Source organism: Athene cunicularia (genome assembly GCF_003259725.1).
Source record: "Athene cunicularia isolate RWA chromosome 1 unlocalized genomic scaffold, athCun1 chr1_part1, whole genome shotgun sequence".
Classification (NCBI taxonomy): Eukaryota; Metazoa; Chordata; class Aves; order Strigiformes; family Strigidae; genus Athene; species Athene cunicularia.
In genome coordinates, this window is record NW_020799091.1 from 72,728,975 (window position 1) to 72,754,347 (window position 25,373).

The window sequence follows — 25,373 nt, forward strand, 5'->3', positions numbered from 1 at the left end:
CTGTGAATTTCAACATGTGGAATGAAATTACTTTACATGGATTATAAATCTCCTTATTAAGTAAATTACATTGTCTTCTCCGAAGCAAAGCCTTTCAGGGCACAAGGTCTCCAGCTCCCCACAGCCCTGCCCTGCCCAGCCATGGGCCCCGCTGAGCCAGGCCCACCCATGGGCCCATGGCCTGGCCTGGCCTGGACTCCCCACAAAAAAAGTGCCCACATTGGGGCTGTGGCTTCCCGGTGCCCCCGGCTGCCCTGCTCCTGGCTGGGGGTGGGATGGGCCCTGGCTGCCAGGCCCTGCCCTGACCCATCATGGGGATCCCCCACTGCTCCCAGCCCCCCAGAGGTGGTTTGTACTGAGTTGCTTTGTACGACTCAGTATTATTTAGACCTGTGAAAGAAAGGATTCTTTGGCACTCACTGAATTCCCAAGCACCGGTGGGCTCTGTACAACAGAAAGAAAAAATTAACCAGCTAACTGCTTGTTCATGTTCTATGAAATCACGAGTTGTGAAATTACATAAATTTGGTAAGAATCAGGAGGGAAGTGATGAACACTGTATCTTGCAACACTTCCGATGGTATGATAGTTCCCCAAAATGCAAACAACAAGTGAGACAGCTCCATTTATAGCTATACAACCATTTAAAATATGAGTCTTCCCATCTTCTCTGAGCCTGAAGACTATGATAGAAAGATAAACAAGATAAAGAAGTTTTGAAATAGAAGGTAGGTCCATCTTTGTCTTTCTGCCTATTTTGTTTCCTGAGGTATTCATTGACATTCTAGGAAGTCCTGGGCAGGAGGAGTGATGTCCCAGGCAAAATCTAAAAAGCTGTCAGAGGAATACATGGAGCTAAGCTGAATGAACTTATTTTGCAAATAAAGTACCTACAACCACCTAAGAAAGGTCCTGGTCACAATTTTGATTTTCTCACTGGGTTTGGGACTGAATTTGTACAAGTTAGACATCACTCATAGATCCACTTTTAAGCATATACTCAAAAACTTCCTTGAAAATACGTGAGCTAACACACTCACCAAACACCATATTCATCACTGGGTAATGAGCTGATTGATATTGCTGTGACGTGTTTTGGTATTTTCTGTTTGCAGATGTTTACCCACCTGCTCGACTTCTATGCATCCTAACCTTTGTATATAGCAGACAAATAAACTTTAGACCTTAAGATAGCAGTCACCAAATGTATGTATGTAACTTACATAGTGCTCCTGAGATCACCAGTTTTAGGAATGGTCACACAATTTGTTTTGTTACAGAAGAGGACAACTTCTTTAACTTTGTTACTGTTTATTTGAACATTTCTCTGTCTGCTTGGGAAGTCTATGTAATCTTTCCTTCCATCAGAACTGAGAATGGTCAGATGGTATAGAAGCAGGCATATGAGCAGGTCAGACTACACAAATTTAGGGGAAAGCAGTTCACACTGGCATCTTTCACCTTGCTAAAGTTTCAATGTTTTCTCTCTCCAAGGAGGAAGAGATGGTTGCTGCCCTTGCACTCATCTTCATAACCCAGTGGATCTTTCTGATCACCCAGTTGTGTGTTGGCTGGAACTGCACAGACTGTGAGTAGAATACATCCATGGGGCAGTCCTCCAAAGAGTGCAACATGCTTCTCATTGCAGGTAGTTGTGTTAAAGTTGCCTTCTGTCTTAGATGTGCTAGGTAGTAACCTCTGCACCCTTGGAATCAGTCCTGCAGCTTACTGATCCTATTATGTGACAATTGCAGTGAAGATGCCAGACTTACTAGAAATTTTGTCCATATCCAAGAATGTTGTGGGGGACCATACCAAAGGTCTTACAGAAATCTAGGTAGATGACCTCTGCTGCTGATATTTATCAACTGTTGCAGGCACTCCACTGTGGAGATGCACTAGATTACTCAAACATGGTTTGCCTTTTGTGATGCCATGTTAGCTGTCGCTAATCACCTCCCTGTCTTCTATATGCTCCAACATAACTTCCAGGAGGATCTGTTGCATAACTTTACCAGGCATGGAGGTGAAGCTGACTTGTCGATAGTTCCCAGGATCTTCCTTGTGAACCTTTTTAAAAATGGGTGCAGTATTCACTTTTCTCCAGTTGCCAGTACTCCGCCTGACTTTTTAAATATGTTGGAGAGTAGTTTGACAACTACATCAACTGAATTCCTCAGAACCCTAGGATGCATCTCATTGGGTCCCATGGACTTATGTACACTCGGGTTCTTCAGGTGGTCTCAAATCTGATCCTCTCATAATGGGAGGGACATTCGCCCAGTCCCTGCCTTGAGATTCAGGGACTTGAGAGATGTGGGAAGAATGATTGACAGTGAACACTGAGGCAAAAATTAATTGACTACCTCAGCCTTCTCCATGCCAGCTGTCACCAGTTCTCCTGCCTTATTTGTGAGGGGAGGTACACTTTATTTTTCTTTTCTGACCAACATACCTGTATAAGCCCTTATTTTTTTTTCACATTCCTTGCCAAATTAATCTCCAGATCAGTTCCAAACTTCCACTCCAATTCAGATCCAAACTTTTGATAGCAGACACAAGGTCAAGAACTCAGACCTTGTGTAAATGGGTTACTTGAGAAGTGTCATGACTTTATGGAAAGGCAGTTTCTGCTTCTGATTTTGTCTACTTTCAGTGCTTATGCAGAGAAGACAGCAAGCTAAGCATTTCCTATTTTGCAACTACTATGTCTGTTAAGCAAAATAGTTTGCTTTTTCACTGGCCTCTACAAACAAGTCATGAAGTTGTCCTCTTGGGATTATTCTTTTCTTTTCCCCATACATGTATTACTTCTGCCTTGACTAAATTCTCTTTAGAGCTCAAAGTTGTCTTCATCCATTTGGCCAATATTTCTTGTGCATCTGATTGAGTACGTAATCTCCAGAATAAAGCTGTTTCAGGAACAGGAACTGTAAAAGGAAGATATTGGGTTTGACAGTCTGGTTTGCATGAATAGAGAGGGAGCAATTTACGCTATGCTACTGTGTCAGGCAAGTTGAATACCACAGCTATGGTAAGCATTCATGTTTCTACAGGCAGTTTCTAGAAAATTCAGACATTTTGGGCCACCTCTGATACTCCATGTGGTTATACTGAGTATATCAGTAATCACAGATTTTAATATATTCATCCTCATATGTCATCCTCATTTCAACTAATGTAAGCACAGAAATTATAGTCCTCTAAACTGTGACAGGAGCCACTGGAGAGGTACAGCCCCTGCCTGAAGGCAAGGTATCCCATGCACCTTATACACCACTGTCTGTGTCTTCCTTCACCACTGCATAGACAAGGCACCTACGACTTGCTCGAATTAGGTGCTAGTTTTTAGAAAGTTAATGTTGGTGGAGATGAACCTCAAGCCAGCTCCTTGCCCAAGCAGATATTTGTGGGGTATCTCCCTTTGTCTTTTAAAGGAGTGTAAATCACTTTATAGCCATCTGTTGATTCTTGTGAAAGCACATAAGACCTCTTTTGAGGCAGTTCAACTGATTTGGTGGACTATGGGAAGAAGGAGGGAGGAACTGCTATTCCTAGCACTGCCATCACATTTTCTGGAGGGAAGCACTGAACTCTTCACATTGAACTTATAAATGTTAATTACTCAAAACTTCTGGAAAGAGAGTTCTTGAGCCTGGGAAGACATCAGACCTACTTTGCTATTGTAGTGGTCTCACTGTTATAAATCAAGCACAAGCTTAAGACCTTTCTACAGGAAGTAGCACTATGTAAAGCAATAGATGAAGAAATAAAAAGTAAAACTCTGCATGACATTTTCTAGGCAGAGAATATAAAATGCATGTTTGGAAATATAACACCTCCTTTGCACAATGGGGCAAGCTTTTCTGTCACAGCATAAATGAACATAATGGCACATACATACAGGTATATGCAGATATATTCCTCAAGGTAATACACTAGATTTTGGGAAAGGATTTGCCTATTTTCAATGGTCTCAGGGTAAAAGAAAACAGAAACCTTTACTTCCTTGATTAATTTTTTCCTGTAGATTGAACAGGTTTTTGTCCACAGCCTTATAACAATGTTTCTGTGAAAAGTAGGATCCTACAACTAGCTCGGCAATTTTTCAGTCCCCAGTTGTCACCTTGTTTGGTACCATCTTTTTAACGGCCAATTATCTTTTAATTGTTTACTAATATTTTATTGATTGCATCTGAATGTCTTTAAAATGTTATTAAAATCCAAAGCAAAACAGGTTTGTGGCTGTATTTAAATTCTTCCTTGAGAAATCTGTGACACTTAATTTTGTCACACTATAACTCGCCTAATACCTTTCAGTAATAATGAAGGATCTGAGAGAGTATACTCCTCTTTGTATGAGAGAGGTTATACATATGAGACTGTTAAGAGAATGAGGTACAAGGTCTGCTCATTTAAGCAACATGGAGTTGGGATATACAAAATGGCACTATGTCCTGCCTCATCAAGCAGATGATTCCTGATGTTAATCCCAGGTGGAAGAAGGTATCTCTGCAGAGCACAAACACCTTGCAAGTTTACATCTACACCTCCCTGAAGCCTTTAAAAACTTCACAGCTCTGCACTTAGGTTTCTCTCTCTCCAGAGTCCACTGGGAAGCTCCTCATGCTCTCCACTCATTTGCGAGGGCACTGAAGTAAATCCTTCAAATAGAAATGCTACAGCAGGGTACTGTAGGATGACAGGCAAATGTTTCATTTTGTGGCATTTTGACACCAGTGTCTCCTTTTTAATAGAAACAATTCAAAGCACAGGGGTAGCAACTTTAGATATCAGCCTGTATTGGAGCAGTGTAGACTCACCTGAGACTTATTCTCTCAGATGCAGCTATAAACATACCTTTGGAGGATTTATCCAAGACAAATTCTTCATTGAATCTCTCAGTGCAAATATCTTCCAGTGTTACTACTGAAGCAAGTCATTCCTAACTGAAGCAATAATCAGCTGCAATTGCAGGTGTCTAACACATCTAAGCATGCACAAGGTCCTTCAGTTTGGAGCAGTCACACGATTTTTCCTCATCATGGATATTCCTGTGTTTGCAGGCATGAATGGGTCAGCCATTGAAAACTTCTCCTGTGTGATTTATAACATTTCCCTCATGAAGTGCACTTGGCAGGCAGGCAGGGATGCTCCAGGAGATACCCAATATTTTCTCTACTGGCAGAACTCGAGGTAAGTAGGAATGCTTGAGTCTAGGAAAGTCTGAATTCTCATTTGACACATCACACTGCCCACGTTTAACTAAAATGCCTTGCTATATACAGAGACAATGATGTGATGGAATGTGAGCTTTACATTAAAGATGAAAATGGCAGAAACACAGGATGTAGATTCCAAAATGTGATGATAAAGACTGAAGGAGCTTACTTCCTGGTGAATGGGTCTAGCAAAGACTCCTTGATCCAGTTCTTTGATGAGTACATTGAACTGTATAAAATTGGTGAGTAACTTCTTTCTGCTTTGTTTTCATTATTTCATAAGGGCAGTAGAGTACTTATCCCTGAGAAGGAAACAAGTACCCTGCCTCACCTAAATTTGACAATAAGAGACTGTTTTTTTCAAGAAAATCTATTCCCCAAGCAAAAAAATAATGAGGGAAATTAAGGAAGAAAGGTCCACAGCTGCAGCCCCAGATTCTTTAGCAATCTACCCTTATTGTTTTTAAGTTTTTCTCCATCAAGGTCCACAGGATTTATGAGATTGTACTCCCCCCTGCTGTCCTTTCGCTGATGGCCAAAGACCTTTCAATGGAGGAGACTTTCAGAAGCTTATCTGAGCACTGATTTCTGCTTCTCATTGCCAGTGGGGATGGCATATGCCGACACTATACCCTCAATTAATGAAATTAATATGTGTACAAAATACCCCAGGTTTTCATATGCTCTTTCGCATGTGGTGCTCTACCTGGAAGAATCCTGTGTAATTACTTTTACTGTGGCAAAGCCTTTTTGGCAAGGCTTCATTCCCTGAAGAAGGAATTAAACTGTAATACCACTCACGGCAGATGACACAAGACTTTTCTTTGACCAAATAGCTCATCACAAATAGGCCAGGTCTGTTCTAAGGATTAATGTAAAGGAGTAGTCTAGCTAAAAATAAGCTTTCCTTTTAATACGCTTTCTGTATGAGTGACTATCTTTTGCTGTTACAATAATCAAGTCCTTGGCGATGATCAAAATATAAAGGTCCTCATAGTTTTGCTCACATCTGTGAAATTAGGGATATGCATGATGAAGTTGGCTAGATTCTTAAAAGTGAAGTTGTCTTTTTTAAATTTATGTGGCTAATTTTTTGGAAAGGGGGAATAAACTACATAGTTCACAACACCAAGCAACACCTTCATATCATAGAAATATCATGTGAGGAGGCTTGAAGAAATAAATTACCTTTGGATTTCTTATATTAAGGTTAGAATCAGCTTATTATTCCACAGTGAAAAACATCCTTATAAAAGGAAGAGGGGACTCTACCTTACTCATCTAGAAAAGTAAATAGAGGGGGCTTGTATCTTTGTATGCTCATAAGTCGTTCCCTGGTTTAGTCCCTGTTTGTCTGATCCTGAGGAAAGAATGTAAAAATCTTTCATCTTAAAGAACTTTGGTCTTTCAGTTATTTCTAACAGGGTAGCTAACAAAACTACATAAAAATAAGTAGCTTTCTTCACAGAGGTGTTACTTGCAATTTCACTCTCTTTTATCAAAGCAAAAAGGGATGAAGTGACTGTAATTATTTGAATTCTTGGTTATATCATTTCAGAAAGGCTCATGCCTCCATCAAATATCACAGTCAACTGTGATGAAATGAAAAATGATTGCATAATTCAATGGCAACGACCCCAAATAAGTCATTCTAACAAAGACAAGTGTTTTAAATATGAAATCAACATAAAGTATAAGGTAAGAGGAATTTCTTCACATACATTTAACATCAATATATATGTTTGCATTTACCAATACACATGACTGAAAAGAAAATCAGTCTCCCTTGTATGGTGTAACCTTCCTCATACGTACCACCATATTCCTTTGTAGTTGGTGCCTTTCAGGCACCCTGTTACACCACACTGCCTCTTTTTTTTTTTTTTTTTTTTTTTTTTTTCCACGTTCCCCTGAGTGAGATATTGTTTGGAGATACACTGGATGACTGTGACTTTGTGGGACTAAGGGGAGAAACATGGTTAATCAAGACTTGAACATGTCACAGCTGTGACAAAACTCAGAAATGGCACTTCTTTCACCAAAACCTGTTGGAGCTGTCCTGGGTTGGAGTCTTTCCAGTGGTGACTGCATCTACATGAAAGGGCAGAGCTGGGCTGTAAATACTGAATAGAGAAATATGCATCCACTTAGCAAGTATGAGCTGATAGAGGTGAATGAAATTTCTCTATAAACAAAATATAAATAGCTTATCCAGACATCATATATAAGCAACCACCTGTTGGTCCTGAAGTTTAAGGTGTATAATGTTAAATAAAAGGAGATTATATGTGAGAGAAAGCAGAAAGGCAGTGTGAGTACGCACAGGCTACTGAGGGAGAGATTTAAGCTACTGAAAGGGAAATTGAGATCCTTGGCTTTACAAGTCTTTTTATAGCAATTAGGGAAGGAGTGAGTTTGCTGTGTTAGTAGACCTAGAGTGGAACTGTGGCAGAATTGAGTCAAATGACCACGGGGTGGCAGATAGTGACTACAAAGGAAAAACCTGTCTTGAATACAAATTTGGACATTTAGTGGCTGATTGAAGGCATTCCCTGGATTTCTGCTATTTGGACCTTCTTAGCCTGGATCAGACTTGCCATTTCATAGGTGAGTTTTCTTGCAAGCTCAACTAACTGCTACAAAACTGCATTAATTCTCTGAATCCCTTGGCCTTTGCAGCAAAGAAAGCTTATAGAAAACTCTGCGTGACACTGGAATAAAAATTCATTGAAGTAAAGCAAATATATACTTCTTCATGTCTTTTAATATGCCTAATATTCAGTTTATAAAAAATATTCAATTCACCTGTAGTCTGAATTGTCTAACTTTTTTTTTTTTAAATACTCATTAGGAGATTTCATGGGACCAATTATGTCAAAGTTCAGCAATTACTGTATTGCAAATTTATTGCTTTACTACTGCCAGATATAAACTTGCATTTTATTACTAAGACACTATGACCAACATATATTGCATTACAGTCAGGCTTTAAACTCTGTTTTCATAATCAGAAATTACTTGCATTGGGAGCAAACAGCCAAAGAATAACATCATGAGTAATATAATTGTAATCACATTTTTTTCATGTCTGACACCAATAACATGACTCAGTTTCTCTTTCAGTAATGTTTTAAGATAAGGTTTTACAGATCAGAATATCTGGGAAACCTGAAGTTAAGCCTTATCAGTGAAAACTGAGCTAAAAGCACACCAAACACCTCAGACTTTCCTATGTCCCCTGTCACTAGGCTACTTCAACTCAGTGAGCACGAGGCCTGCATTCTCCTTAATCTCCCTTTTGATGTCAATGCACTTTTAAAAACCGTTCCTGTGTTCACCTCCCTCACTAGTCTCAACTCCAGCTGAGCTTTGGCATTTCTGACTCCCTTCCTGCACGCACAGATGATGTCTCTGTATTCCTTCCAAATCCTTTATTCTACATTCTTCATATTTCTTTTCTGTCTCTGAGCTCAGACTCAAGGTTCATGTCATGCCATGCTCACCTGGCACACTTCCTTGATTTTCTGCACACTGGAACGCACCATTCTTGGACTCAGAGGAGGCTGTTCTTGTAGATCAACCAACAGCTTTCCCCTCCATGGAGTACCAAGGTCTGTGGCTGTGAGGCTTTCTCAGACTGCCTGAAGAGGATCTTAGCTGCTTCCTTTTCTTGATCAGGAGATCTGGAACAAACATCTACTACACTGTCACCTGTGATGGTCTGTCCTCTGATGCCTACTCACAAGTTCTCTTACTGGTTCATCGTTTGTCCCACGACAGAGCTATAGAACAATACATTCAAGGCACTCCACACAGAGTACAAGGACTAGGTTAGCAAGCTTGTTTACAAGGACATTCTCACCCTACTTGCTGAGAATCATCCCATGCCTGCTCAGGAGCCCCCATTTCTCAAAAAGGGTTCCAAGTTCATAAGAACCAAAGCCCTGCCTGTGACACCAGACACTCAGACAGGTGTTGACCTGCTGGATGACTGCAATTCTGCTCAAGCTTTTCCCTTTCACTGGAAGGACTGAGGAGACACCATCTGTCTTCAGTGCTCTGCAATCACCCTTGTAAACATCCAGGTTATGCTGGCCATATCATTGGTGCCCCCACAAAAGAGCAAGAAGAGGTAATAGTTCAATGGCCAGATGAGTCTGGCAGTCCTTCTGCAGTATCCTGGATCCCAGCCCCTGACAAGCAACAGATCTCCATCAGGTCAGGTCAGGTCACTATCCCCTGCAGGACGGAGTATCTTTTAATTATCATACAAATTTTCTCCTTCATCTTTTTAAACAGTGCCCTTTAATACACATCTCTTCTTCCAAAATTTGCAGAAGGCCAGCTGTCCTTCTGAAACTTCACTTTCTGAAGTGTTCCATGACCTCATTGTTTTAATTTATCATGTATTATTTTAGCATAAACACACAAAAAAAGGGAGACTATACTTTCTCCTAGCTTTATCCCTGTGCTTAAGCTAGTTTGGTTACAGATTCTAGAAGCTGTTCTGCACAGAAACATGCCTTTCAAACTCATGTTAAGGTGTCACATGAGCATGCATGCAGTTACTTGATAAAACAAGTTTGAATTAATTTAATTTTGTCTTAAAATATAGTAATACAGCATGTAAAATAATTTCAAAAATACATAACAGACAGGCTAATGGAAATAATACAGTCATGAGCTGTGTGTGGCCATTATATTACATGGTATGGCTATTCAGAAGAGATGAGTGAATTTTATTCTGTCTATCAAAAATGTGGTTAAAGGGCAGCCTAAAATATCTGTGAAACTGTGTCAGTCCTGAATATTTTAATCTGAGGGAAAATAAAATATTTAAATAACATTTATATTAAAATATAGTGAATTTATTGTAAAATATAAACACTAGATATAAACTAGAAAGTTTCTTTCAAAGATTTAGGGGTTTTTTTTATCCCTGGTGTATGTAAGAATAAAGTTACACTTTCATTCGAGTCTGATTTTCTTGTGTTTCAGTTTAATTACAAATCTGAAATAAAATTTATTTCTCAGGTCTGATGGTAAAGAAGACAAATACTTTTACATAGAAGAATTAGTTACCATATAAAGTTGTTATTGTAGATTAATTATATATTAGATACTAAATGGTAGAGAAATTAGTTCTTCTAACTGAAGTGACAAATAGATAAGTAATGCAGGAAAAAAAAAAAAAAAAGGATAGATAAAAATTACTTATTATATAAACACAAAACAAGCAATCATAAAAATAAAGGGTTTTTTCTCAATTTACAGGGTAATCCTGAGGGAAAAACCAAATATACTTCTATACAAGTAAGTCTGCTTTTTCTATTAATCAGCAATGCTTATTGGTTTCATAGTCATCTGTGAAAAGTAAATAGTATGCAAATGCCTTTAAATCAGTATGTATTCGATGTCCTCTGCTTTATAGGACCCTTATTTATAAATTTCTTGAATTGTCAAACTGTTAAATCATCATGACCTGTCATTTATTATACATACACGGGCAGAACTTTATCACTATTCTGTAAATATTTTGAAAAACCTTGTATTTTACATTATATTGTAAATGTAAGGTTTTGTAAATGTAACTCTCCCCTTCAAATATTTGGAAAAGATTTTGAAGTTATACATCAGTGACAGCAGAGAAAAGGGACACCGAGGAAACACCTCCTAGGAATTTAATTTTGTTTGTGACAAACAAAGACCACAAAAATCCTTTAGGATGAAGGCTGTCTTCCAGGGTTTGCTGCACCTCTTTCTGGTCAGTGCAGTTTGCACATCCCACCTCTATTCTGAAAGTGTCCAAGAGAAGATGTTTCAGTAAATTCTAGTAACACTAACTATATCAGTCTTCTACTTATTTTACCGGTTTGGCTGGAAAGTTAAGCTTTATCCTGAAAAGTCACAGTGCAAAGACTGAACAAGGTGAGGTGGATGCAGACACTTAACTCCTCAAATCACTCAATTCTAGCAGGAATTTCTGCCTCTGTCAATGTGCTGAGGGAAATTATCAATAAATCAGAATATATCAAAAGAAATTAGAGGATATAGCATAAAAGATTAAAAAATTCTAAACTTAAAAAGTTTACTGAGCGACAGGTTATTTTTGAGATACACGTATGCAAACATGTTATATACATAACAAACATGAATATATTTAATTTTTGCTCTGGAACAGCAGTCTGCTTTAACAAGCAACACTCTCATAGCGTCATGAAAGTTTCACTGGTAAATGACAATTACATATATTATCAACACCTAGATATGAAACAAAGAAAACCAACTCAGTTTTACCTTGGTTTTAGGAAGGGGGAAATAGTCACACATTTCAAAGATCCAATACAAGAAGGAAGTACCTCTTGAAAATGAGATCAGCTGGCAGTGCCTGCCTCGTGAGCTCATCTTGGGGGGAGTGGAGCGCAACCGTTGAGTTTGGTAAGAACAACTCCATGCCTTGAACTACTCTTTCCCCAGTGATGTCCTGTCTGCCTCACACTGCTGCGCACCTACAGACAAAACAGACATATAAAGAATTGACAAACATTTTGTTTCACTCCACACTACAGAGAAGTAATGGAGGAAGAGACTTAATAAATCTCTTAACACTCTAACATTGGAAATAAATCCATCTAACATTGCAAATAAATATAAAAAGTTATACATTTGCAGCTGAAGTGCATCACTGCTTACTGCAGGTGATGGACAAACAGACTCAATGCTAATCCCTCCCAGCAGACATTACTGCTGAATTAGTAGTAAATTAAAGAGATATTTTTAAACCAAGTGAAACTTTTCAGACCTAAATTCACCAGTTAGTCAACACAGTAGATGTCTGACACAGTTATGCCTATATTCCTCTTTATTAATGATAATACTTTATGACTGTTTCTCTTTCAGGAAAGGAAGATATTATTTCTTCTTCAGTATGGATTTTACTTGTGATAGCAGTTGCAACAGTCCTAGTGGCAATCAGCACAATTTTCTTCTGCCAAAGGTAAACTTAATTTATGCATTTATTCTATTTTGTGTGGGTGTGTGAAATATCTGCAGTTCTTAAACAAATAAGGTAGGGGTGTCCCTGTAGTATAGATTTTTTTTTTTTTTTTTTCACTCACACTGTAGTACACATCAATCCAAATGGGTGATCCTGAGGCAAGTACTATAATGGTGATGCCCGAAGTCCCTCCCCAGCTGATCCACACAACTTTTTCCAGGGCCTGTTCTGTCAACATGGCAAAGCAAGCAATTATTTGCAATTACTTATGTTAACAGCAGAGCTGCTCTGAATATTTGCAACGTAGACTGTCTACGCAAAAGGCTTCCTGATTTCTTGAACTGGTGACATTATTGAAAACCCACAGGCTGATTGTACTTACCAGTAAAGATTTTGCAATGTTCACTAGAATTATCCTAAGCAAACTGAAAGTATCTGAAAGATACATACGCTAAGCACCTTGCTTCTCTAAATAAACTGTGCAAATGAAACAGAAAGAAAAAAGTTATTCTGCCATATCATGCATTTTGTATAGAAATATACAACAATTCAGAGAAGATGCTGTTCTTCCAACTTGCTAAAATTTTTACACCCACTTTTCACTGGTTGTAGTGACTTAAAGAGCAGAACAAATTCCTTTTCCTTTCAAAGAAAATAATTACTAGTGAATCCTTAACCAAAAATGAAACTATTACTATCCCAATTCTTAGTGTTTTTCTAGTATGTTTTCATTCTGTGCTGAGATGATGTATATTTTTCTTTTCTCTTCTATGTTGGAAGAGCAAGATGAGAGCTTTGTTTCGAGACACAATGGTCTTGACACATGATGGTTACTTAATTTTTCTTTTCTATACCACCCCTTTTCATCTTCAGGGCTGGCTGTTGGAAAGCTGCATTTTCACAAATCCCAGAGCCAAAAAGCTCATTTTGTGGACTGTCTGATACCAATCCAGAGGTATGTTCTCTTTCTATTTTATATTAAATGTGTGAAATACATACAAGACTCTACTGCAGGTATTTTTTTTTAATGGTAAGGAACAACACAGAGAAAAACTCTGCCACATTTTGAGAAATTACAACAAAAAAATCATCAGGCAAGTTTATTAAGTGAAGTCAAATGCAGTGATCTTCCAGAATCAGGGATTTTTTTCCCATTCCAGTCTCACAGGTGCAGGGGCTGATGCTCCCATTGGTAGGTCCAATGTCAGCAGTAAGGGCTGTGCATTTTCCCAACACAAGGCACACACATGTAGCATGACACACACAAAGACCAGCACAGCTGTCTTTACGAGAACGATGTCAACACCAACAGCAGTCACATAAATAGGGTTGCAGACATCTCAGTCCTCCTGCTCGTCTCCAGCTGAGCAGGGCTGAAGTTTGCCAGTGAGACAGGCAGACACCCTCACTCCCTTCATTCACAACAAGCATAAATTCGCAAGTTCTTCACATCTGATTTTTGTGTCTGGACCCTGGGTCTACCCAGCAGGTCATCAGCTCTCATGTTGGGTCTCTCCAGGTACAGTTCCCTCCTACTCATCCCCTAGGCCAGCTTCAATATGAAGTTCACTAGCAAGTTACATGTACTTATCTGCTTTCACACCTTAGTGAAGTTAATTCTTCTGCATTTGTTTGAGATAATTTGTGGTAATCTGCATGGTGCATTAGAGAAAACTACACGTTCTCCCTGTCCACTTCCAGGCAGTCAAAAATTATGTGTCAACATTACAAAGTTGATGAAATTTCACTGTTATGTCCAGCTAAGGAAAGCTTATCAGCTAAGAAACAAAGAAGTAATATTTTTTTTCTATAAAATATGCAAAAAAAGTTGAAATACTCTCAGAATTGTGCATAAGTAGAGGCTAGCCTAACTAGTTTTATGTATAAAACTAATGGAAGTTTTTCTTTTCCTTTCAGCTGATGGAGAGCAAAATTCAGCCAATATCATCTGAAAATGAAGAGATAATATTAGTTACTGATATAGAGAAATAACCAAGAAAAAATTAGGAATTTGAAAGTGCATTTCTTAGCCCAAGCAACAGTGTATTGCTGTGGAAAGTTTGGAATAATATACAGCCTTTCTTCACTTTTGTCCTTTTCTTGGAAAAAACAGTAATTCAGCCAAAAGAGAATGATACTTCACATATATATATTTTTTTTAATGCCATTGTATTTGCTTTTAATTTTGTATTATGGTTTGAGCCCAAAGGGCAACTGAGTGTCATGAAGCCATTCATCCACTCTTTCCTCTCTGCGCTGGGAAGGAGAAAAAACAATCAAAAGACTCAGGAATTAAGTTAAGGACAAGGAGGGGTCTCTCACCCATTTAACTGTCACTGGCAAAAGATAGACTTCTTAGGGGAAGAAAAAAACAAGAACATTACTTTAATTCACACACTAGCAAAACCAACTCTTAAGAGACAGAATGGGACAGTGAGAGTTGCCATATCTTAAAATACCTCCCTCCATCCCTCCTTTCTTCCCCAGCTTTTGTTCTCAATATTTATAACTCTCTCCCCCAGTGGTACAAGGGCAGGGGATGGGGAGTGCAGTCAGTCCACCACTTCTTCCTCAAAGATGAGGGGAAAGCATTCCTCTGCATTCTCCCCTTGTTCCACGTGCCATTCCGCTCACAGGAGACAGTCCTCCACGACCTCTCTCCTCCATGAGTCCTCCCTATGGGATGCATTCTTCTCGAGATTCTCTGGCAAGGGTCACCTCCACGTGTTGCAGTCTTCCCAGCACTGCATTACAACATCAGGGGCTTCTTCCCAGAGTCCCAGCCTAGTGCAGTCACCTGCTCCGGTGTGGGGCCCTACACGGGCCACAGGTAAATCTCTGCTGCTCTGGTGACCTCCATGGGTGGCAGGGAGGGCAAGCCCTGCCATCTCACCACGGAATACAGGGGTCTCTACTTCAACACACCTCACCCCTTTCCTCCTCCTTCCTTCCACTGACCTCGGTGTTCACATAGGTGCCCTTCTCATAATTTGTCCTCAAAGTCTCCACCTCCTCTCAGGTTCTCCTTAAGTATGCTATCACAGAGGTGCAGCCACCATCACTAATTGTCTTGTCCTTGGTGCAAAAGAGAGTCCAACTTGGAGTCGGAAAGGCTTTCAAGAAGCTTCTCACAGGGGGGCTCCCCTGTAGCCCTCTCCCCCACTACAAAAACCCCACCACACAAACCCAGCACATTTTGGATAACTGTTTGGGTAACTTGTCCGTATTGGATATCTTCTATTTTGTGAACATGATTGAAATATTTTGGTCTATAAGTTTTAGTTACATTTGTATTTATTTAAGGAAAAGCAATGGTTCCGTCTCATATTAAAAAGAATAAGAATGAATTTGTTGAGATGAACAAAAATTGTTTTAAAAAATTTATGATTCCTGAATGCCATTGTTCTACTGTCAAGAATAGGCCTATTCATACTTGAAGTTTCCTCAAATCTTTTAATTTACATATGGGCACCTAGAAAATTGAGAATGGGATTGAATACAGGCTGATGCATTGAGTGGTGGCCTGTAATCAACAGGAATCTCAAATGACAGGAGTATGTCTAAAACCCTAACTAATCCTAATGCTTAAGTGTGTTGCAAGTTAAGAGATCAGCCACCATTAACTTGATAACAGCCCAAAATTCACTTCTGTAAGTATGTTCTTACTGTACTTATGTTCTTACTGCTCTTAAGTTTTTACTGCTCACTTGCCTTTTTACTACTTTAATTTAGCATTTTAAAATTTTGAGTGCATGACTCAGCTAATTCTTTGTTCTTGTGTTTAAACAGAGGGCTTCACTATCAAGCTGAACATTGATTTTTCAGACTCATAGGGTTAGGACAAGGTATTGTGTAAACAGCCCAGGCTGTTGTTGAATGCAGTGACTGGTCATGAGCAACGCTCCTCAAGGATCAGTGCTGAGACTCATAGTGTTTAGTACTAAAGTAACATCGTCAATAGGATGAAATGCAGCCTTAGCAAGACTGCAGATGACAGCAAACTGAGGACACCGCCTGATATACTGGAGGGCAGGCCTGCTCTTCAGAGGGGTCTTGACAGACTGAAATAATGGATTGATTGGAACCTCCTGAAGCAAATGCAAAGCCAAATACCTGGGAAAAACTAACTGCATGCATCTTAAAGAATGACTGACTGACAGGTCTGCAGAAAAAGCTCCGAGGTCCTTGTAGGAAACAAACTGATCACCAATCAGTAAGTGCTTCCTTATGTTAATGAAAATTATCTACATACTAAGCTATACTGGGAGAATTGGACCCAGCATGTCAAGGGCAGTGATTATTCCCTCTACTCAGCACTCATGAGTCTGCACGTGTAGCTCTGTGTCCAGATTTCAACCTCTTAGTACAAGAAATACATTGACAAACTGGGTAAGTTCAGCAGCGGGGCACCAAGATGATTATGGGGGTCTGTGAGAACTGGAATTCTTCAGCCAACAGAAGCTGAGGGGATCTACCTCTGTCTTCCACTGCTGTGACATGTGACCCAGACCTGTATGGGAGTTGCACAACGTGAAGAGGAGAGGGAACAGTGACAAGTTGCAGCAAGAGAAAGTCAGGTCTGATATAAGGAAAAAGAGTGATTTACATGCAAGAGTGATTAGATGGTCTCTGGAGCGAGTGTCTGGATAGTCTGTGAAATCTCCATCCTTGTATATATTCAAAACGCAATTGGACAATCAACTGGATCTGACACTGAAGTTAGCTTTCTTTAAGTGGGAGGTTGGACTCAATGACCTTCAGATGTACATTCCAACCTAAATATTTCTCTTAATATTTCTTTAAATGGTTCTTGTCAAGCCTGGTTAACCTTTCTAAGTCCTTGTTGTGAAACAATAGTACCCATTTGTACACTTAAAGCAACTGGGAGAGATGGAGTCATGTTATGTACTAGTACAGTTGCTGAGAGAACTACTGCATAATTCCCCCTGGGAATAGGGCTTGACTCAGAATGATCTTCTTGTTTCTTTTCAGTGTTGAGGTGTCGGTTTGAACCAGCAGTTATTTTTCTTTTCCATTTCTGATGCATTCTTCACCTAATATATAACATTAGGGTTACATCCTGGGGGAGTGTAGGAAAGCCCAGTATTGGACAAGTTGAGGACCTCAGGTAACTCATATCTTTTGGTGGTCCCTCTGAGGTAGGAAAAGGAATAACACCCTTTAAAGCCATTTCTTCATTTTCTGTTTCACTGACTGGAAGGGCCCTCTGTCTCTCATGAATCCCCAAAAGAATACTAATCTTTGCAGTCAGAAAGCATCATAAATTTTGATTCTTATTCAAATAAGAGAGAACTGAGGTGTAGTAGCAAAAGGGGAGTGCTTAGGTCTTCTTATTGTGAAGGAATATAGCCCATTTCAATAACATGTTCATTTTATATAGATGTAGGAAAGTGTTTCTCACCTTCTGATCCAATGATACTGCAGACTAAGGAATTTGTGAATTATGGAGATCATTAGAATCATAGAATTATCTAGGTTGGAAATGACCTTCAAGATCATTGAGTCCAACCTAACACTGACAAATCCACCACTAAAACATGTCCCTAAGCACCACATCTACAGGTCTTTTAAATATTTCCATGGATAGTGGACTCAACCACTTCCCTGGACAGCCTGTTCTAATGTTTGATAACCTTTTAGGTGAAGACATTTTTCCTGATATCCAATCCAAACCTCCTCTGGTGCAACTTGAGCTTATTTCTTCTCATCCTATCACTTGTTACTTGGGAGAAGAGATCAACACTCACCTCACTACAACCTCCTTTCAGGCAGTTGTAGAGAGTGATGAGGTCTCCCCTCAGCTTCCTTTACTTCAGGCTAAACAACCACAGTTCCCTCAGCTCCTACTCATGTTACTTGCCCTCTAGACCCTTCACCATCTTCATTGCCCTTCTCTGGACACACTACAGCACCTCAGTGTCTTTCTTGTAGTGAGGGACCCAAAACTGAACACAGTATTCAAGGTGCAACCTCATCAGTGCTGAGTACAGGGGGACAATCTTTCACTAATCCTACTGGCTTCACTATTTCTGATATAAGCTAGGATGCTATTGGCCTTCTTGGCTACCCAGGTACACTGTTGGCTCATGTCTAGCCAGCTGTTGACTAACACCCCCTGGTCCTTTTCTGTCAAGCAGATTTCCAGCTACTCTTCCCCAAGCCTGTAGCATTGCATAGGTTTGTTGTGAGCCAAGTGTAACCCAGTATTTAGCCCCATTGAACCTCGTACAATTGGCCTTGGCCCATTAATCCAGTATATCCAGATCCCTCTATAGAGCCTTCCTAACCTTCAGCCCAATATGATGTTGTCTGCACCTAAGGATGCACTCGATCCCCTTGTCCAGATCATTGACAAAGATATTAAACAGAATTGGGAATGGAAATTGACTAGTTTGATTAGAATTTTCATCCTTTTCAGTGTTCGGACATTTTGAATGGTATTTACAGTTCCCAGTATGAGGTGAGATACAGCTAGAGAAAGCAGCCTAAGGAGGCCTAGATTCTTCTGAACACTGGAAGCTTGTCAGACTTACGAAGAAGTATCATATCTACACAAGACAGCAACCACATGTAATCTCTGAAAAGTGCTAAACCTAATGTTGAGATTTTGAGACAAGTACAGACTTATATAGCAGTTTGAGAAAGAAGAGACCCTTGTGCCCAGAGCAATGGTTCATCTTGGAGGAAGGGTACATTAGATTTGGACCAACTGTTTTTTCCTTTTTAATTTTCTATGGGAAGTGTATACCCAACCTTAGTTCACTCCTGTAAAACATATAAGCTCCATCAAAGTTTTTCAGAAAAAATATTTCTGTTTCTGTTGTTGGTCACGGTGTCTGGCATGGCCTTACCTTGACATACATTCATTTGTATGGATGGACCACTTTTGAAAGGACTAGCAACAGCTTTTTCAAATAAGTGATAAACAGAGAGGAACCATTTCTAAAGAGATGTGAATAGGGATATCTTCTGGAGTATTGTTCTTGATGTAGGCTCTGTTAAGCCATGTTTCCAGAAGCCTGGGAGATTTACTTTGCCATATTTCAAATCTTAAATTATTCTGCAGGAAAGGCCCTGCTTTAGCGTTGTTTGGTACAATACTGTAAAAGTCCTATGCCCTGTTTTCACTGCTTAGAGCAGTAGTATCTAAATGTGTCAGGCTTGAGAGATTTCCCCACCAAATGTTAGATTTAGCTGGCCATTGCAGTCAATCTTTCTAAGTATTAGAAAACTTTACCATTTCAGCTCTTAATTTTCTCCTCTCTCCCTAGTAACACCATGCCAGGCTCTGCTAACACTTTTACTAACTCTCAAGGGGTTACTCTTTCCAATGCTAGATCACAGGGTTTCTTTACACTCTTATTTTGCTGGATTCCTACATGTGTATGCCATTTATGAGCATAAGTGGTTTCAGAAGAGATTCTGTCCTGCTGGCGGTGTCTTGCCTGTTGCAGAGGACAGGTGGAGTTCTGTCATGCTCAGATGATGCGAACAAATGTATTTGGAAAGTATTTTGAACCTCTCAAGTCAAGCATTTTTTGACCAGACAGAAAAGTGTTTGGGAATTTATCATATAGCAACAGCAATATACAGGGGCATAAAGGCTATACCATATCAAAGTAAAATGTCCAGCCAGCCAATCCAGCACTTCAGCATGTTAGAATTTCTCATCAACTACATTTTTGTACTCCGTACATGAAATTGGCATTTCATCTGCTAATTTATCATTCAGTCATTCACTGGTTATCAGATTACTGAACTTTCTCACAGTCATCTTTGGTTGATTTCTATTTTCCCAAATTATTTGTAACCATCCATGTGAGGATCCTCCTCTTAATCTCAGGGCAGCTTAGAATTTTATCCTGGTCTAATGATGCGATGTGATTTTTTTTCTCTAATCCCTTTGGCACTTCATTTTGAGTGTGATCTTCCTTCTCACTTCTATCAAAGAAAAGTCCCAGCATGACATCTTTGACAGCATTTGTAGTACCAAATATTTACTGATACTTTCTGCTGTCACCTTACCTCCTTTAACAAATCCTTTACTATACCTTAATCATCTATTCGCTTAGTGGTTTCTGATAAGATTCCTTCTCTGGGAAATTATTTCTTATTGGATTTATTTTATTCCTTTAACAGGTTTTTCCTTAAAAAGTGTTTTTGACCTGACTTACTTTGCTCTTGTATTTATCCTGTCAGAATTCACACACTTTCCTGTTTTCCTTCTGTGGTGAGGGCTCCAACTTTTTGCAAATGGCCTCTTAATTTGTACAGCCTCTCTCACCCTTTTACTTTGCTAAGCCAGGATCAGGGAGATTTTTCACTTCAAAGAGACAAAAAACCCTAATATTTGATCTATTTGTATTTAAATGGTACCCAAAGAATATATTTCAATGTTTGATTTAACTGTGTGGGTATATACCAGAGTGGGCATAGCCATGTCTTTATCACATACTGCCATAGTGTCTCCACATGTAAAAGAATAGCAAGCAAAGAACATTAAGTAACATTTCTACAGAATACAGTATTATCAGGACTTGGCAAAAAAACTAATATCTGCATCCCTTGTAAAGTGTAGCAATGGGCAGACAATGGAAGCCCTTGTAAGAGATAAGTAATCAGTAGAGACCATGTGGTCATCACAGAAGACAAGAGACAAATACCCTCACTTCCTGGGGTGTCTCCTGATACCCTTGACAGAAATCAGGAACACAGCAACAAACTATTTTTACTGGTACAATCTGATTAATGGGCTTCTTTCTTTGGGAAACAAGCATATTCCAGCAAGGAAGTCAGAATCTGAGCAGGTAATCACAGACAGAAATTCTATCTTTTCTTAGTGTAATTCCATGAAAGGCTCAGCCTTGATCTAGAGTTGCACCAAGAGTCTTCTCATCTGACTCCCCCAGTTTGGATGGTTAGTTGGTGAACCATCTACTTGTTCCTACCTTAGGATGTAATGCTAGAAGCTCACCATGATTTCTAAGATTGTCTTAAGACTCAAAGAGCAAATGCTCAGTGATTTCCTCCCTTAACAGAATTAGCCTTTGAGCACTTTAATTCACAAGAAAAACATCTTATTCCTCCAAGTAGCCCCAATAATTTTGATAACACATATATCTTGCTGCTGGTTTTGGTCTCTGAGATTCAGATTTTGGGGGTCTCACAATGTATTTCATAACTGGGTGGGGAATCACTGATACATCAGGTTTATGCTTTGGTGTAAAACTGCTTTTCACTGTTAGACTCAGAGGCTCAGATTTCAATACTAGATATTTGAATATAGTTATTTGATTATTAGACAAGATTTACAATCATACTAGACATTTGATTATTAGACTAAATATTCCCAGGACTACTCTCTTGCACTGAGGCCAATTGCCATGCAAAAGCCCAGATCCAATTTATTAAACCTTTAAATAAAGTGGACACGTGCAAATTGCCTTTAGAAATTAGCCCTGATCTGAGCTAACTTCTGGACTATGTCCAGGAGTTGCTCAGGACATTACTTGCAAATCCTGGCCAAATCAGTGCTGACAACAGTTGCTCCTGGACATGTTCCAGTGCTAGAGAGCCTTCCAGTTACCAGTGCAGCCAGGGGTGATCCCCCACGCTGTCCAACTTCTAGTGTAGCTGGATGCAAACAGCTCTTGGCACACCTAATTGGTTAATGATTGCCTTTTGGTCAAAGACTCACCTGGGAAGCTTTTTGCAGCAGATCAGAACAACAAGGCCAATTTCTTAATGAGGCGAGTTCATGCTGAACACACATGCAAACCATCTTTGTATTTCTCTCAGTATGCTGCAGTGGCCAGAGTTAAAATGCTCACAATCACTTGCTAAAAGAGTAATGGGGTTGTACTAGACTATACTAGTATATACAACCTTTCACGGTATCTTTCCTCTTGGCTAAAATTGCCAGAGTGAATCATAGTTTGGCTCTAAACCACCAAAACCTAGCCATGAGTTACGAACTATTCATTTGCTCTCTGCAGGGAAGGTAATAGGAAAGTATGACAAAGACAATATCGAGCCACTCAGGAGATGACATTATGGTCTTATTAAATAGATACTAAACAAACTTCTCCTTTGCTTCCTGTTTTTCCCTGGAAAGGGATAGCACACTTCAACTTATTCAGGAAAGGTGTTACACCCATGTTCAAAAAAAAGGCCCAAAGTTCAACACAGAGAACAACTGTCCTATCAACCTGGAAAACTCATAGTGTGAGTCCTCTTGGAGCACATTTCCAAGCAAGTTAAAGAGAAGAAGACACTGGAAATGGTCAGTATGATTTTACCAAAGGTGTGGCAAGTTGGGTACCACAGGGGTCTATGCTGGGACCTATCTGGTTTAATGTTTTTATCAATGACCTGGAGGAGGTGATGAAGTGCCTTGTCATCATGTTTTCAGATGACACCAAATTGGGATGACCAGCTGTGGGGGCTGCCATCCAGAGGGACCCAGACAGGCTGAAGTAATAGTCCAGAAGAAACCCTGAAATCACCCACTACTCAATTGAATTTACATTGCCTGGAAGAGGAAATGGTAAAAAAATAGAACGTAATTTTTAAATAGTTTTGAAAAATTGCGCTGTTCATTTCACAAATCTCTGCATTGCAGTAGCCCTTTTTAGTCTATTACAAAACAGCTTCATCTAACATTTGCCATCTTCTTGAAGGATATGAACACTATTGTTCTATCTACTGTTTCTTTATGAAGTGTTGGTAACATTTCTGAAGCTTTTGTTAGCCTCGTATTTTTCTCAGATCTCCTCCTAATGTTGAAAATGTTAATGTTAAACTGAGACATTATTAACAACAGATTTTTCTAGGCATGTAGAGTGAATTTTCTGTCTTTTATTTATGACAAGCTATTCATAAATTGACTAGCAACATCTGCATCAACAGTGTGGAACAGCATCTGCATGAGATCCCAGCAGACCACTCTGCACCCGTGAACCAAGAGCTCTGGTGCTGGAAGGGGCTGTCTTGGGAGAACTGGAGAGGTCTCCCCTGACTACTCTAGGATTGAGAGTCAGCCACTCACGTTGCCAATACTGAACTAGAATAAAACACAGAACAGCATGTGAAACAAAACCAAAATAATTGCTGGCTTACCATAAGCACCAGTCTGTAGAGTGTGGCAGTTCACAAGCTATTGAGATGAATGTTCCCAGGAGAAGGTGGGGCCTGTTGAAGGGAAACACAAAAGATTCCATATGTTCTGAAGGAAGCTGGTCCCCAGGAGACAGAGTCCCAGGTTTGTCCAGGACCTGAAGGCAGCCTTGGGGCCAGCAGGGCTGTGCCCTCCCCAAGCAGGGACCATCCACATCACCCAGCAAGGTAGCACAGGCAGTCAGACCTCGAGAAGAAGGGAAGGGTGGCTGCACCAGTTGGCGGACACAGAGCCCTGGTGAATTGGTCCAAACTAGAGTTCAAAATGGATCAGTTAAATCTAATTCAACCACTGTTTAGGCAGCCTGAATGTACTGGTCAGATGACACTGTAAGACAACCTTCAGTTTACCCAGAACCTGAGCAAACATGCCACCACAAGAGGATGTAAATCCCTTCAACAAAATTAATCAGACACAGACACACACTTTGCATCAGAAATATGTGTGGCACAGGAGGATGGTGCTATAGAAAAGTTACACAAAGAGGTAGTGGTCACTGAGGTTGCTGGTGGTAACCAAGTAGAGCATATTTGATGAACAGGCAATTTCAAACCACACTGACACATGTACTATGTTCTCCTTAAGCTGTATAAAATAAGCAAATAAAATCCTTTAGTGAGTAGAAGGTTTGAAACATGCCAGTCCTGTTCCCAAGTTACCAAGGACTGAGCCAATGCTAGGTATATGGTTCTGGAGACCGAATTCTGTAGCTGAGCCACTGCCTCACACACACTCTGCCTTCAGTATTACTCACTTAACTTGCCCTCTGGTGAGAATCCCTGAGTAAAGCTGGGCAAGACTCACCAGTGTGGACTGAAAAGCAAGACATTTACAGTTTGAAATGTCTGTGAGGTAAATTGGTGGATCTGACCACATACAGGGTAAAAAAAAATAAAAATAAAAAATTAAATTTTGGTACAAGGAAAACAGGGTTAAGAAAAGTTCTTCCTCTTACACACTAACTACTAAGAAGCCCGGGGGATCTTCACCTTCCTGCTATTGTGCCTGTGTTGGGAATGGAAGGTAGGGGGTGATTCAAATAACTCTTGCGATAAGCATTTGAGAACAAGAAATAAAAATTAGCTTTTACATGAAGATTACATATCTGCATGCTAGATATCATGTAAAACAAACTGGGAAGTGGCTAACGCCCATCATGACCCAGACCCATATCTAAAGATGCTGGAAGTTAAAGCAAACATTGTGCCTTAGACTCTCATATTTATATGACTGCAAAGTCTTTTGCAAACTTGACATTACTGAATTCAGTAAATGCTTTGGATATTTTCTTTTAATTTGAAAATTCTGACACTTTTGCACCTAGCCCATTGATATTGTAGCCTAAGATGAACTAAACAAAGCCAACCCAAAATCTTACAGTGAGAAAGTTCAGAAATTTGGAACTGATATTTTCCTTGCCACTTCTTTGCCTACAAATATTCAAGACAGAATTTTCTTGGCTGTTTGAAAAAGCATGCTAAGGATTCACCTTCCTCAAAAGAGAACCTGCACTGGTGCAAAGGCTATAAATGACATATATAGCCAGTCAGGTCCTGATAGAAATAAGTGGCCATTTGTAAGCAGTTTAAACATGGACTAGTTACACAACACTGCTGTTATTTCCAGAACATATTATTTATGAAAATGTGTTTCTTTGTAGGAGAGGTAATTCTATTAGCATATTAATGTATTAAGACCACTGAGTATTTATGTATTTTAATACAATAAGTTTGCATATTGTGACTATTATTGCTTAGTTCATACAACATAACAGGAAGGAAGAGATAGTTGCGTGATCAGTTCATGTGAAATCATTAACATCTGCAAAATAGGAAATTTAAGGAAGTTCAAAAGCAGTAAGGGAAATGATAAACTGAGTCACCTTCTGACTTGCAGCATTTGTTACTTAATACCAGCATGCAGTAAAAAAAGTTAACTGGCAGAGCAAAACACTGAT

General features: G+C 39.5%; 1 protein-coding gene across 2 annotated transcripts; it reads left to right on the top strand.

The window, feature by feature from the left end:
* Window positions 1-614: 614 nt before the first annotated feature.
* Window positions 615-14,938, top strand: LOC113480646 (granulocyte-macrophage colony-stimulating factor receptor subunit alpha-like). 2 transcript variants are annotated; one of them, XM_026849625.1, is made up of 10 exons: window positions 615-728; window positions 1,495-1,588; window positions 5,067-5,196; window positions 5,289-5,464; window positions 6,781-6,920; window positions 10,497-10,535; window positions 11,531-11,660; window positions 12,123-12,219; window positions 13,093-13,174; window positions 14,137-14,938. In XM_026849625.1, the coding sequence occupies exons 2-10, from the start codon at window positions 1,504-1,506 to the stop codon at window positions 14,209-14,211; spliced, it is 954 nt and encodes a 317-aa protein (XP_026705426.1). In that variant the 5' UTR covers window positions 615-728; window positions 1,495-1,503; the 3' UTR covers window positions 14,212-14,938. The 2 variants fall into 2 exon arrangements, with proteins under 2 accessions (XP_026705426.1, XP_026705436.1); XM_026849635.1 differs by having other exon boundaries at window positions 629-728; window positions 1,498-1,588.
* Window positions 14,939-25,373: the final 10,435 nt, after the last annotated feature.